General features: G+C 36.2%; 1 protein-coding gene across 2 annotated transcripts; it reads right to left on the bottom strand.

Moving 5' to 3' along the window:
• Positions 1 to 1,555: 1,555 nt before the first annotated feature.
• LOC104612883 (putative methyltransferase PMT21) lies at positions 1,556 to 7,776 on the bottom strand. Of its 2 annotated transcripts, XM_010280510.3 has the most exons (9): positions 7,575 to 7,776; positions 7,397 to 7,470; positions 6,108 to 6,411; positions 5,857 to 6,005; positions 5,560 to 5,755; positions 4,672 to 4,882; positions 2,819 to 3,494; positions 2,562 to 2,639; positions 1,556 to 2,235 (listed from the first exon to the last, which is right to left on the bottom strand). In XM_010280510.3, exons 3-9 carry the CDS (start codon positions 6,396 to 6,398, stop codon positions 2,013 to 2,015), a joined length of 1,824 nt encoding a protein of 607 aa, XP_010278812.1. In that variant the 5' UTR covers positions 6,399 to 6,411; positions 7,397 to 7,470; positions 7,575 to 7,776; the 3' UTR covers positions 1,556 to 2,012. The 2 variants fall into 2 exon arrangements, with proteins under 2 accessions (XP_010278812.1, XP_088755936.1); XM_088899810.1 differs by lacking the exon at positions 7,575 to 7,776 and having other exon boundaries at positions 7,397 to 7,539.
• Positions 7,777 to 14,701: the final 6,925 nt, after the last annotated feature.

Consider the following 14,701-nt stretch of genomic DNA (forward strand, 5'->3'; position numbering starts at 1 on the left):
AACTTGGAAAATGATGGGTAGGTGAGCACCACTAATAAATCTTTGGCTCAAATACTGTCATACATCCTCAAGGTACCTTGGCAAGCCCATTATGGCATCACTCTATGACCTTGTTGTTTCCTATCAGCTATTGGTTAGTTTAGTCATAAAGTAGGTTCATTTCTGCATTTCCATAAGGACCAAAAGATGATGGAACCAACACCCTAGTTAAATCATTTACCAACTGTTGTTATCTCTTCCCTATGGTATCAATAAACCATGCAAGAATGTCCTTACATGCCATTCCCAGAGTAAATTAAAGAGGTAAGAATGTGATTGACTAATCTTCTGTAATGCATAGAGGATAAGAAAGGTTAGACTTCAGCTATCGAAAAAAGTTTAATTTTGGGTAACAGTGTAACTGATACTAATACAATTATGCAACCAAACTGTTTTTCTCAGTATGCTACTCTAAAAGAGCTCTGATTTGTGAATGGTTTATATGCAGGTTCTATTGAAAGGTTTGTGATCCAACATAAATTGTAAACCAGCCCTGAGAGATTTGGAAAATGAGATTGACTTGGCTGTTATCAACAGGTCTCTATGGAAACAAATGGATATTTACTGAAATGCATGCAAAGTTTCTAATATAGAAAACCTAGAAGACTCAGATTGACAATCCAACATAGGATCCGTAAAAAAACAAAAACTAATTTAGACATGTAAATTCAATTCTGTTGAACTGAAATGATTAATTTTGCGCATACTAGAGATGCTCAAAACCAAGACAAACAAGATCAAGAGATCAATGCTCAAAATACCTTTGCATGTCCTCCCCTTTCTTGGATTAGTAAACACCATGTGAATGAGAAAGTATCACCTCTCTCAAACCTGAGCCAAAAAAGCAAACCTAGATTGCAGATAAAGAGCTAATAGATTAGGGTTTTGTGTGCAAAAAACAGGACAAATAGATGACTTAAATGATTAGACAACTAGAGAACCACAGCTTTGCAGAGAGGAAAAATAAGTGCTGAAAGGCCAGTTGGGCTGATGAGGAGAGAGAGTGCTTACCAAAACTGCAAATAACCCTAAGGCTCTACCATGAGAGAGAGAGAGAGACCACTGTGAATATCCAGAGAGAGGGAGAGAGGGTATGATAGAGTCAAAGGAGGAATGTGAATGGACAACCTGGGGCACGGTTATTTTTCGTGCTGCAAGCTACACCAATTTTTGGGCCATGGGGCCATTTTTCATTCTAAAATGAATGAGACCCATCGCAAGAATTTTGTAACCAAACACTCTCACGTTATTCATTCTAGTTCATTCTTGTACAGAATGAGTAAGAATTTAAATAATGATGCCTGTGACAGTGAACCAAACATGCCAAAAACCCTTGCAGCTTTACCCAGACTCCCATTCATGCTTTAATTTGCTTCTTACTTGTCATGATTCCATGTTAAAATTATTGTTGTTTCTCTTTATTTATTTGAAAGGATCTAACATAGCCAGGCTGTCAAATGTTGCTACTGAGGCAAGCTTTCAGATCTTACCACAGATAAGAACGAAAAATCCAGCATTTACAGACACTAATCTTATGCTAGAATCAACAAAACGGGAAACAGGTGCCTCTTAGCAGATGCCCAACAGATGAATAGAATGCTGTGATCACCAGGCACTTAAAATTTGATACAGTTTCTACTTCCCAAATTATATAATATTAACAGAAAAAGGCCCAAAAAAGAAGAAAAGAAAAAAACGTTCGTCTAATGTTTGCTCACTGCCTATAAAAGAATATATCTGTACGAGGAACTAGAAATTAATGAATCAGATTATCGGGGAACTTAACCACATCTTGATATGATACCTATGATATTTTGACCTCTTAACTGAAAGATTTTCCTTCTGGCTGGAAAGATTTTGGAACTTCTATCTTCACTTCAAGAAATTATGCCTCTCGTTCGTTTCCTCTCTCTACAAATCTTCTTGGTGAATTTTCCACCACGTTTTGTCTTCTTTGGTCTTTTCTCTATGTTTTATCTAAGACTTTTGTTAGAGGAGTACCAGAGTTTCTTCTGACAGATCAATACTTTTTCTTCCTCCACTTTATATTCAGTATTTTCCTTCCTGCAATTCCACCTCATCCCCTTGGCAATGGTTGCCACAACATCCACAAAGTAGCTAGATTCTCGAATTATTGCATAACCATTTGGCCGGAGAATGCGATCCATCTCCAAGAGCACATACTTCATGTCACACCTGCCAAAGTTTGTCACTTGCATCAAAACTGGAAAATATGGACTCCTTTCAAAATGAGTAAAGAGAATCTGATTCATTTCTACAATTTACTTATTGTGACAATGCGCAACTGTAGCGTTTTGTGATGCAATATGCAGGCTGCTTATCAAGATTACCAAACCAATATTGCCAAAAAGTAAATGGGACAATGTTAACATGGACTCACACTTGTCACCAGTAGCTCACACACTATGTTAGACTAGAAAGAAACTAAGGCATTTACCGAAAACATGAAATGATTTGCTTCACATAATGAAATGATGTAAACCAAGTTGAAAGTCCTTTACCTGTGGCTTTCAGCAGTGAAGAGCCCATCAAGGTGCAAGAGATCATATGTTCGAGGGTATGTTGAGAATGCTTCACACCTGCCAAGAGACAGCTAATCTCAATCATAGCAAACCAAGAAAATATAGTAAGATGTTAATTTGATAATAAGCAAAATGTTGCATGACAATCTGCCTTTTTGTGGGATATCAAGCTTCATTCTGTAGTGCTTAATAATGTGAATATTGTATAAATCGATTATCATATGCATTTAAATTACCAGTCATGGTAGGTTCCAATCAACCCTCTGTCATAGATCACCGGGAGTGTATTAAGAGCATAGGAAGAAACAACATTCATAACCCACAGGGGATCATTGATCACAGCTGCAGCAAAGCCACCATACACTGTATTCATATCCATAACATTCCTTATCTTGTCAGTCCCAATTGCATGAAGTAACTTCTTGTAGTGCTTGGCCCGCACCTTCCATTTATTGTCATCCTGATTGAATGCCCCAGAACTTCCACCATGAATGGTTCCAGTGCGTTCAGGGGCTACATGCAGTCGAAGAGGCCATTTTGGGAGATATTTCAACCCCAATTTCTTTAGGTTCGAATTTGGAACAGAAACACAAGAACGGAGTGGAGTGTACCATGCAGAATCAGGTTCAGTACTATCATCACACTTGGGTGGATAGACATCTGGAGTAGCAAGATTATCATAACAGCTATTATCCAGAGATTTTTGCCACACAGCAATATCATCTTTTTTATTGTATAATTCAAAGCACATGGAGGTTAGTAACTCATGTAGTTTCTCATAATCTGATCTCTGCTCTTCAATAGTTGTGTTCCATCCTCGCCATCGGTTCTCATAGTTCACCGGTGGCCCAGAGAGGACCCAAAAGCCACCAGGTCGAAGGATACGATGTATTTCTAGGAGATATATTCCACCTTAAAGAAAGCCAATTACTCACCGTCAGTGGTGATTGTCACTAAAACTAGGAATAAATATAGATGCTTTTGATGTTTATCTTAATGAAACTTACAAATTAGTTAAAATGATCAAATTAATCAAATGTAATTTATCAATCAAAATATATATACAAATGAATGTCATTAGGAAAAGATAAATCAACTAGATCATGAACATCTGGCATAAAACATTTTACCCCTTTTGACTTTTTCTAAACCATTCACCATGTATTTCATAATGCCAAAAGAAATTGTTAATATCATCCAATTGTCTCACCCGAGCAGAGGAGGCTCTTAGGTTTGTGCTTCCTTCCTATTATTATATCACATAGGCATCTTAAGTTTCCTTTAAAAATAAATATACTACAGATAAAATGAAAAGCCCAACATCAATAATTTTAATTTTTTGGCCAAAAAATCAAGAAAATAGAAGGCAGAAAATGTAATAAATATTTGTACTAAAGTATGTAATTTAGTCTAACTGATAAAAAACAATCATGCAACTACGATTGTCCCCAATATATAACTATGATACAGAAACCTGTGCATGCCTAGCATACCAGTGTTGGATGTAATGCATACTGAATATGACAACAGATATTAACACACTTAAGAATATGTAAAAGTAAATTTGAAGAAGTTATAATATTAGAAAGTCTATGCATGTTAAAATATCACTTATTCATGTTCTTTCGGTTCCCAGGTAAGTAATATAATGACATTTTTATATATAAAAAGCTAATGTTAAAAAGGATAAATTTGTCCCATCATGTTTTATAAATTTTCCTTTAAGTGGGAAAGTTACTTGCCCACCTCAGAGATACATAAGTTTTAACCGAATAAATGAATCTCTCTTTACCATAGGGCCCAATACTTAATGTAAAATGAACACTATAAAGTTGGTCAATGAAAAAGAGATACTCATTGACCGACTTTCCCCTTCTTATTTACGGGTAAATGAACAGGGCCTCAAAGGCTAGATGAAGAAGCACGAGATGAGCATATTATAAGGAATTATTCATAGCGATATCCCTTGCCGGGATTTCAGGAAATGAGGAACCATATTTCTGTTTCATGTATTTGTGTACATTTTGGTCTCCAAATCAAGTCATAATTGTTAATAAACAGCATCAAGAGTTTAGAGAGAAGAAATTACCAAATTCTGTCCATGGGATAAGACACCTTGAACAATGTGCCATATCAAATGAATTGGAGGGGAATGGAAGCCGTTGTGTGGAAATTATACCCAAGATTGCTGGTATTCCACGTTCTAGTGCAAATTGAACTTGAGCCTCATGGTTATCTCTTGGTGCTAGAGAGACGGTCAAAATCCCACGATCTAATAAGTCACCTCCCCAGCTAGCAACCTGGGAAAAGGGATAAAAGTATCTAGTTAGTTGTAAATGAGTAAAAAGGTATTTGTATAAAATAATCTATATATCACCACAGGCAAAATAGATAATGTGAAATGCTCTCTAGCGATAGAAAGCAACCTTTCTCCAGAGTATTGACATAGATTAATTTATTTTTTCCTTTTCCAGGGAGAGGGAGGGAGGGAGGGAGGGAGGGAGAGAGAGAGAGAGAGAGAGAGAGGATGCCTCTGAGAAGAAACTGGGCCAACATTGCAGAATATGACTACTTGTTACCTTGGTCGTCAATAAGATGATCTAGTAAAACATGTCCAACTAACAGAGGGGGATGGGAATTGGGAAACAACCAAAAGCAAGGACTATCAAATCAATATTCATGAACATAATATGACTGAAATAGAATAACTTAGAGAAAGAATTAGCATGCACTTCTTGTAACAGTTGCATTATTTTCACTTATTTCCCAAGTAATCAACTAGCATATAGGTACTAGTAAAAAACAGGGGCAAATGAAATATCCACACACTGTTAACAAAAATCTCTTCAATTGAGAAGCTTAAATTATAAGTGAGTTAACATCAGCATACATTTGTTACATGTCAATAAATTACATTTGTTCAGGAGTCGAAATTCTACACCAGTATTGTAAAAGAACAAGAAAGAAAAGCACTCACCCCACACCCTGTATCAAGAGCAGTTCTGATGGATCCATCTTGCATTTCAGGAATCAAATCCTGCATCAAATCAACATATGCACTAACTCCTTTGGGGAACATTGTACCTCCACCAGGAAAGAGGAACTTATCTCCTTCTTTTCTCAGCCAGTTCTGATTAGATTTCTGCTTGTTAATCCAATCATAAGGAACATTTCTGAAATGACATATATGGTACACTCAACAGTATTTACTAAAGAGAAAACGAGAAGACAAACTACTGAAGCAGCGGAATTTAGATACAGACAGCTGCATTACCTATACCAACATTGACCCCTGCTCTTTGGCCATCTGATTGGAACCCGGTAGCCGTTTGGTGGAGGAACTAAGCATTCTTTTCTTTCAAAGATTGGAGGGCAGTGCCGTTCCAAAAAAGTAAGTCTATGTAGGTCATACTTCCTCCACCTCTGCAAAACAAGATATATTCCAATTAAGCAACTTGGTACTATATACCTTGAGCCTGATCAATAAAAGTCCATTACAGAACGAATACAGTGGTCAAGGAATACCTTTGGGTCTGTGCATGGAGTGTAGTCTTGGTAGTCGATACCACACTCGGGGAACATGACTGGTTGAACTTTAAGAGGAGCAGATATGGCTTCTTTTGAAGAGTGTACTGGTCTAGAAATATCCTTCTTTAAGTCCTTTGCAAGGAATCTGTTCTTCTCAGAGCACAAAATACCACCAAGATAGAAGGAAAAACCACAAAGTATAAGAAGCATCAAAGTCATGGGCATCACCCTAGAACTTCTATGAGGGTATGGTTTTCCATCTTTATCTTTGTACTTCATGTTTCCCATGATAACCAAGTATCTGCAGAAGAATGATACATCTTAAGGCAGAGTAGGAAACTAATGTATGGAGAACTATCTTTGACAAGACCAATGTTCCAAAATCCAGCCCAAAAAAATGCCGAACTTCTAATTTATTAGTGCACTATTATGCATAGATATTATGCATGAACATTGAACTACCAAAGGTTGGTCAACATGTAAATAAAGCATTTCAGTTTCTTCTTAACTATGCCAGCTTCCATGAGAAAGTAGCCTTAAAACAGATACCTCAATCATTGATCAATTCTCGAATAAAGAATCATGAAGCGTTTTCACCTCTATAACCAAATTATCCCAAAATATTTGGGCAGAACAGAGAAAGAAAAAAAAGGACAAGAAAAGATAAGGAAAGACTGATAAAAGAAAAAAAAATACTAGTTGGTACCGGGATCAAAGGTAATTAAATAGCAACTACGGCAATGAAGAGTTCCCTTCTCTAGTCAAATTAATGACTCTTAGGTGCTCTCATAAGGACTCTGCCTATTAATTCAAAAGGAAAAGAAAGAAAAGAACAGTGAATCTCACCTAACAATGAAAAGCCAAAAGAAAAGAACAAATTAAGAAGATAGAGAGCATCGATAGATTCTGAACAATACACGAAGAGTAAGTAAATCAAATTTAAACATCAAGGCATAATAAAATATAACAAAGCCCAAACAAGATCAAGTCAAAGAACGAGTAGATAACACATTCGTTATTACAGAGAAGCATCTAAAACATACAATCTTGTTGAGTTTCCAATCTACTGCAACAAAAAACACTACTAGAAACGGAAAACGTTCAAAACAGAGTACACAACGCACGTCGATATACATACACAGAGCGAAATTTAACAGAAGCAAAGAACGCAACTCGAGGAATCCATTGCCACGAGTATTCCATTTGAAGTGAGATACAGTTACCAAATGCATAAAACAATTCATACTTAATACAATTAAACTATGAAACAGAGAGATGGAACGAACTTAATGGAGAACGGAGAGCTTCTCTCGTTGGTTCAGGTCTGTCTTTATCTTCTTTTTGGGCTGGTGCTAGTTATCTGCAATGAATCAAGCTAGTGATCCACCGTAATCCCGGAAAAACAGCTCGGGGAACAGATATGAGAAAGAAAAGAAGGAAAATAAAGAAAGAAAGAGAAGCGACCTCGGATTAAGAGAGAAGCATTTCCTCAAATTTCTGAGGAGCCTCCTTGAATCCTTATATAAAAACGCTACTTTCTCGCTTCGTCCTTGTTTTTGTGTTTCTTTCTTTACCTCCTGTTTTTTAAAAGTAATATTTTTATTAGCTCTGCCTCCTCTACAGCTCTACTATCCTAATCAAGCTTCAGTTTTCCGTTCATTTCTCCTATTGCTATTTTCATCTTTGCGTACTTCTCTCCCTAGTCCCTCCCTCTCAGACGAAAACTTGGACAAAACTGGAAATTCCTCAAAAAAATGACCCTAATTGTAGAAATAGAAATGATCTACGATACAAGAAGTATATTTGAGTTCCCTCCAACCCATGCGGACCAGGCCCACACTGATTTGTAGTCATTCCCAACTCGGGTTTAAACCGAATCACGCTTCTTTGAGTCTTTCTCTAACTTCCTTCGCTGTACTCTCCTGTTTTTCATGGTAACTTGGTAAGTAGGTTGCCATCCCATTTTTGAGATAATTACATAAAAACCACCAACGACGACGAATACGGAATACTCGATGGATTCGAGTGATTAGGATTTAGGAGTTAGGAAAGGCAAGAGACGTCAAATAGTGTGACGCAAGCTACTGTAATAAGTAGTCCCATGATTTTTGACACCGTAAATCACGGAGAGAACTGTGATGGAACGTTTATAATTTTGAATTGTTCTAGGTCTGCTGCATATTCTGAGGGTAGAGGGCAGTCAACTTATAAGTGGTAAGTTGGTAACAATGTAACATAGCTCGTATGAGCGTCGGCTGCGTCGTTTTATATTTATTCAGGATTTTTAACACGTGGCAATAGGGTATAGGATTAAATGAAAGTAATCACGTGAGCGCCCTCCCCAGTCCCCAGTCCCCATATATAGTGATTGTCGGTCCGTCCCCGAGATACCGATCTTTGCTCATTCTCCACCCCTTACCGTTGAGCCAAAAATATAAGAATCACATTTTTCACGATTAAAATCCAACGGAAGGATACGAAGGATCAAAATGAATTCCCTCGGCCGAGCTACCCAAGGGCCAAGGAAGCACCTCTGACACAAGATCAAGTGGCACATATATAGACTTTTCAACTTTTCATGACAGACCTTTGTGACAAGGATTGTGAAGCCATTCTCGTCACTTGATCGGAATCTTTTATTCTCATAATACGTTATGATGTGAAGTCCACATATAACAAACAACTCAACAAGCACCGCGGACCATCTCTCTCTCTCGCCCTCCCACACATGATCGTCGCCATCACCGACACATCCTTCCCCTTCATCGTGTCGTGAACTGTATGCAATCGATAGCAAAAGCAAAAGGTGGGTCCCTCCTCCATGATCTTTTTAATTTCCATTGATTTCAGAAATAAAAAAGCTCAACAACCTTTTATTTCAACTTTCAAGTCCATACTCACCAGATTCTATCGGCACGAGCGTCTAATACACGTAGGCACTATGGGGAAGTGTTAGAGTTAGAGATAGATCCAGATCCGGATCTCTAACGCGTGAATATTATTCATCTTGGATTAGAATTTAGAAAGACAAAGAAGAGTGTCGGCCATAGCCAACTTGAATCACATCACATATTCATTCACATGGTGGAGGAGGACTGAGGAGTGAGGACAAAGGGTTTCGACTTTCGAGTAATGTTCCAGATTTGAAGGGCGACAGGCGAGTAGGCGACAACCGTAATTCTATATTCAGCAATTGAAGCGGAGCATGCTACAATCCTAATTACATCGCAAACTGCAAATCAGAAGTGCAAAACTCTGTACTTTTACATGCCAGACTTCTGACACGTGGCCCACATGTAAGGCTTGAGATGCACAACTTGATAGGTTTTGCTTGGGGGTCCACCATCGACACCCTTGTTACTTCATCCCGACCGTCAGTCCGTAGAAGAATAAAACACAGACAAGAGTTCAGCATTTCAGGTACGATGACTAAGGCTAAGGAGACGAGTGGGGAATCTGGCAATCTGCTCATCACAAAACGCTGGCCACAGCCTCTGCACAAGTAATTATAACTCTCCATCAATGACAATAAAAAGCATGTGTAGGGTCTTGTTCTCAGCCCATTCGGACTCTATTAAGACCGTTTAAGATCAAGTGGTCGGGGCATTATTTATGGACAATGTTCTATCATGGTGGGGCAGCCACGAGCTGTACACATGATTTTCCCTCCCCAACCGCCACCTTTCTTTCTTTTTGCATCTGTGATTACTAACTGTCGACGATGAAGTCCAAAATCCGAAGTCCGATCCAATTGTTTTGAACTACAAATAATTTCTTGATTTTATAGATAATAAAGCGGACTCAGATTATATATGCATCCGATATAAGATCCGAATCTATTGTAAAGCTGCTTCGGTGGGATTTGAACTTTCCGTTTTTTTTGGGGGTGTTACGATTTCTATTATTGAATTCGGATGTGGTTGAACCTAAATCCAATGTGAATCCGACCCAATTACAGCCCCCACGGCCCCACCACCCAGCTGGTGGATTATTTATGGGAAGACTAATCTTAGGGTGGTCCAATGGTTGTTGAGTTGATGGATGGACAGTTGGACAAGCCATGTGAGTGAGGGTCATTGCTAGATGGATACTCATTGAACAAAGTCCAAAATCTTGACTGAGAGACTCTCATTAGTCATTACAACACATGCATGTCTCCCGCCCAAATCCCATTAATTTCATTCATTCATTCTACTTTATATATAAAAAGAGAGAGAGAGAGAGATCCCATTCGCTATGATTCAACAAAAAATAAAGTGGGTTTGGCATTTGGCATGGGCCTCATCCTGCCAGCCTATGGGCCTGATCAGTAGCTAGCCCATATGGACCGGGTTATCCCTTGGACATTTAAATCTTTAATATTTTTATCAAGAATTTATTTATTTATTTTTGTGTATTACATGATGTATTTGATGTATTTCTTATTGACGTCGAGATCCATATCTGAAACATTGAACACTCGATGTAATAGTGGCCACCGAATGATCAAGGAATTGTTTGATTTGGCATCTTTCCGTTAGCATTATGATTATAAAAATGATGGAAAATCCCCTTATTATATGCATATGATTTTGATGGCATTTTTATATTCATTTATCATTGTTTTGGGAGAAAAATATCTCTTTGGGAAGATATTTAATTTTCATCAACAGTCTTAATGATCGAATTCCCATCCATGTAATATAAGTGGTGTGCTAAGGGCAAACCAAGAGCTAAGGTTTGGTTTGTCTTGGCATACCATTGAGAGATTTACATAACTTCAACTTAGATCATCTAACTAAAGTGCCAACTGGTTGGTTGGAAAGGTTTCTGGTTGGTTGTAGTGGAAACTTGTGTTGGAATTTTATCTATCAGGCTTAGGGTGAGGGATAAACTACTCCCTAACCTAGATCTTTTAAAAAAGTGGTTGTGGCATTATGGTGTATTTTTGGCATCGCATTTAAGTAATTATCTACATTTTTTTTCCCTGCAAGGTTGTATTTGATTTGATAGAAAATAAGAGAGAAACAGAATAATTTTATGCCAAACCCATATTTGTTTCTATATGTTTAGAAAACAATGACATTCTAAAATTTTGTATAGGGGTTGATTGTTCTCTAAAAAAATTGAGGGTAAAGCCAGTTTATGGGATGTTTCTGTTTCAATCATAGTTTTCAAAACCGGATCGGACCAGATGGTCAGACCAGAAAATCTGGGAATCGGTTAAGTGACTGGTTTCGGTTTTCTCCAAAATTGAAAATTTGCCCAAAACTGTTGATTTTGGTCAGCAAATCGCTGACCCAGGTGGTTAACCATTCGAACGGTTTTGATCGGTTTTTTTTATTTATTTTTTGTTAAAACAGGCCGACCATCTGGTTTGAACGATCGGACCATTTGACCTGATAACTGGACCCTGGGCCGGTTTTAAAACCCATGGTTTCAATGGTGAATGAATAGCCTAAAGTCTTTGCAAAAAAAAAAAAAAATCGATTTCCACCAATGTGAATGGCTTTGCTTTCTAAAACAATGTTTTGTTTTGTTTTAGAAAACAAAGCTATTCACATTAATGAATAGTGAATAGCCTTCTACAATATAATTGGAAGGGGTATTACTACAATTCCCTGTATGATTTTGCACATTGAAAAATGATGAAAAAGCAAACAACTTTTCTGAGTTGTCTTGAGTTGTCCTATTTTCGTCCTTACAAATATGGCAGTTATTTTGAAGAGAGAGAGACTATATATACCACACAGCTTTCTTTTGATGTGGTTTGACATATTTGCTGTACATAAAATCATCAATGGTCAATTGTACCAAATTCCTTTATGCAGCCCAACATGTAAGTTAACGAACAGCCTTTGGGGTATCTTTTCTTTTCTTTTTTTTGCTTATTCTTTGGGGTTATCTTAACAGCTACTCACATGTGAGATTAGTATTGCACCTCTACCTTTATCACAAGAATCCCCATTGGAACACACAATGCAATTTCATTTGCAGTAGTGCAAAAATATGAGAATACAAATTCTGATTTATTTTAGTTTTACGTTTTAACTTTCACCTTACTTTCTAGTTTCTTTTCAAAAGGAAGAAGAAGAAGAAAGAAAACTTTGTTTTTAGTGTAGATTAAGTGATACATAACTTGCTAGAATTCGCAATCTTTTCATTTGCACTATCATGCATTTGTACAAGTGCAAATGGCATTGCATTATAGACAAACAGAATGGCAAAAAAAATTGCTTCTATGCAATCTAAGTTTCAAAAATACCTTTGAGTAACAAAAATTAATACACCTTACTATATATATTGTGGCCAATTATCTAAAAGAGATCTTATTCATTATTCACCCAATATTATCATAGTCAGGCCCTGCTTGATTTCAGTTAAGTGTTGGGACCACCATTTAGTGGTAAAGAAGTACTTATCTGTGTTTGGTAAAAAGGTCAACAATAAATACTTTTTTTTTAAAGTACTTATAGAAAAAGTGACCTGAGAGTTATTTTTTTCAACACTTTTTGGAGAAGTGCTTTTTCAAATTGAAATGGACAATTCAATCCCCACATATTTTTAATACCAGTTTTACCCCTGCGCGAGGGTTTTCTTCCCTCTCCTCCTATTCGAACATAGCAGATGCAGGGATGGCGAACTCAATTGCAGGTCCATTGGCGACGATCGATGGTGCAAAAAAAATGGTCGACAAACTTGTCGTTTTGCCATTTTGACTCTTTTTGTGCATATATTTTTTTTTCAATTTAAAGCACATTGAAGGGTTTCTTTTTTCTTTAACACTTGAAACCCTCTCTCTTCTCCCTATTCGCAGATTTGTGATTGGGCGAGTTTAACGGCGACACCCCACCATCTAGTTGTTGACGAATGAAGGTTAGTTTGTCCAAACTCCTCCCTTCCATGTTTGGTGTTATTTTTTGGTTTTTTGGGTGAATATTTGTCTAATTCGACTTTTTCAAAATTTTCAAGTGAGAAATCCAAAATATTTATGCTTGGGTTTTTTTTTTGCATTTTTTTTGTTGAAAATCATGCAAAAAATATGCTGAAATATGTAGGTCACAGATTTTTTCTTGATTTTTTGTATGAATAATTAGTTAAATGTTTATATTTTTCTTGATTTGTGATTGCATTTTTCTTTATTTTTTATATGAATAGTTGTGATATTTTATATATTTTGTTGTGATTAATATTTAGTTAAATGTTTACATGTATTCTTGATTTGTGATTGAAATTTTCTTTATTTTTATATGAATATTTGTTAAGTTTTATTTATGTTTTTGTGATTAATAATTAGTTAAATGTTTAAATTTTTTGAAAACTTGTGACCGCATTTTTTATTTGTTAAATGTAATGGTGAAGCTTTGTTAGTAAATATTTTTTGGTGATGTTAAATTCACATTGCATTTTTTCATGAATTTTTTATTGGTGATGTTTTTAATATTTTTGGATAACCCAAATTTTCATTTTTTTTGAATAACCAAATTTAGTTATCCTCTTTTACTTTATTAAATTCTCATTGGTATTGGTAATCTTTTTTGTGGTTTTTTAATAATCCAAATTTTCATTTTTTGATTTATTATTAATATGTATAGTTAATATTATCCTATTTTATTTTTTTAAGTAGGATATTAGTGGTTTTTTTTTATATTTTCCTGAATAATCAGAATTTTCACTTATTGCATTATCATTAATATGTATTATCCTATTTTACTTTTTTAATTCTCATTAGTTTAGGTGTTTTTTATTAATTATGTGAAAAACATTGTTTATATATATGAGTGAAGCGAGGGCTAAATGTGTCATTTATGCCAATATAAGTACTTGTGGGGAAAGTAAATCACCAAACATCCCCCACCCTAATAAGTGTTTAAAAACACAATAAATGATTTGGCAAGTGAGTCACCAAATTGCCTTAAGTGATTGTTAAAATAAGCACTTAATATAAGCAATTGTTGTACAAATGCTTATTTTAACAACCACTTAATCACCAAACATAACCTCTAACCAAACCAGACTGGATGGTAGGACCAAAAGAAAGGATAAATAAAAAAGAAAAAAATAATAGAACTGCCAGGATTGGGAATCAGCACACAAAATGACTATTTGTTGGCTCATATCTTATAAATGTGTACTTTGTTAAACATGCCTCATTTACTATGTGCTATACCTTCTAATATTTATTATTTTTATTTAAAATAGCTTTAAAAGAAAATCTAGAACCATTTTCAATTTTTAGTTTTTTAATGTTTCAATTTCTGTTTTTGAATCAATGGGATAGTTGAAGCAGGTTGTCAAACCATTCGTCCCTTGACCCACTCACCAAAATGGTTATTTATCCAGTCCAAGTCTAATAACAATTTATAACCATTAAGAAAACCTAACTGGAGAAAGGAGAGGAGAAGTGATATTTTGCTATTGACTCTGCCGAGTAAGATAAATGTCTTATACATGTAGGGCCCATTTGGTTCGTGGTAATAAGGATCTGGAATCGGAAAGGGCCATTCTGATTTCAAGTTTCCAACTGTTTGGTTGAGAAAAATCTGAATCCCATTTTCATTCCTGCTAGAATGGCATTCTCACATTTGAGGGAATGGCCATTCCCTCCTCCT

Source organism: Nelumbo nucifera, chromosome 3, assembly GCF_055504915.1.
Source record: "Nelumbo nucifera cultivar China Antique chromosome 3, China Antique-T2T, whole genome shotgun sequence".
Classification (NCBI taxonomy): domain Eukaryota; kingdom Viridiplantae; phylum Streptophyta; class Magnoliopsida; order Proteales; family Nelumbonaceae; genus Nelumbo; species Nelumbo nucifera.

Bases quoted from the DNA above. Each gene is read 5' to 3' on its own strand.
- LOC104612883 (XM_010280510.3), bottom strand. From the start codon at position 6,398: ATGGGAAACATGAAGTACAAAGATAAAGATGGAAAACCATACCCTCAT. The intron at 4,883-5,559 runs GTGAGTGCTTTT...CCCTTTTCCCAG, and splicing joins CTCTTGATACAGGGTGTGGG to GTTGCTAGCTGGGGAGGTGA. The intron at 2,640-2,818 runs GTAATTTAAATG...GTCTCTTGGCAG, and splicing joins ATTGGAACCTACCATGACTG to GTGTGAAGCATTCTCAACAT.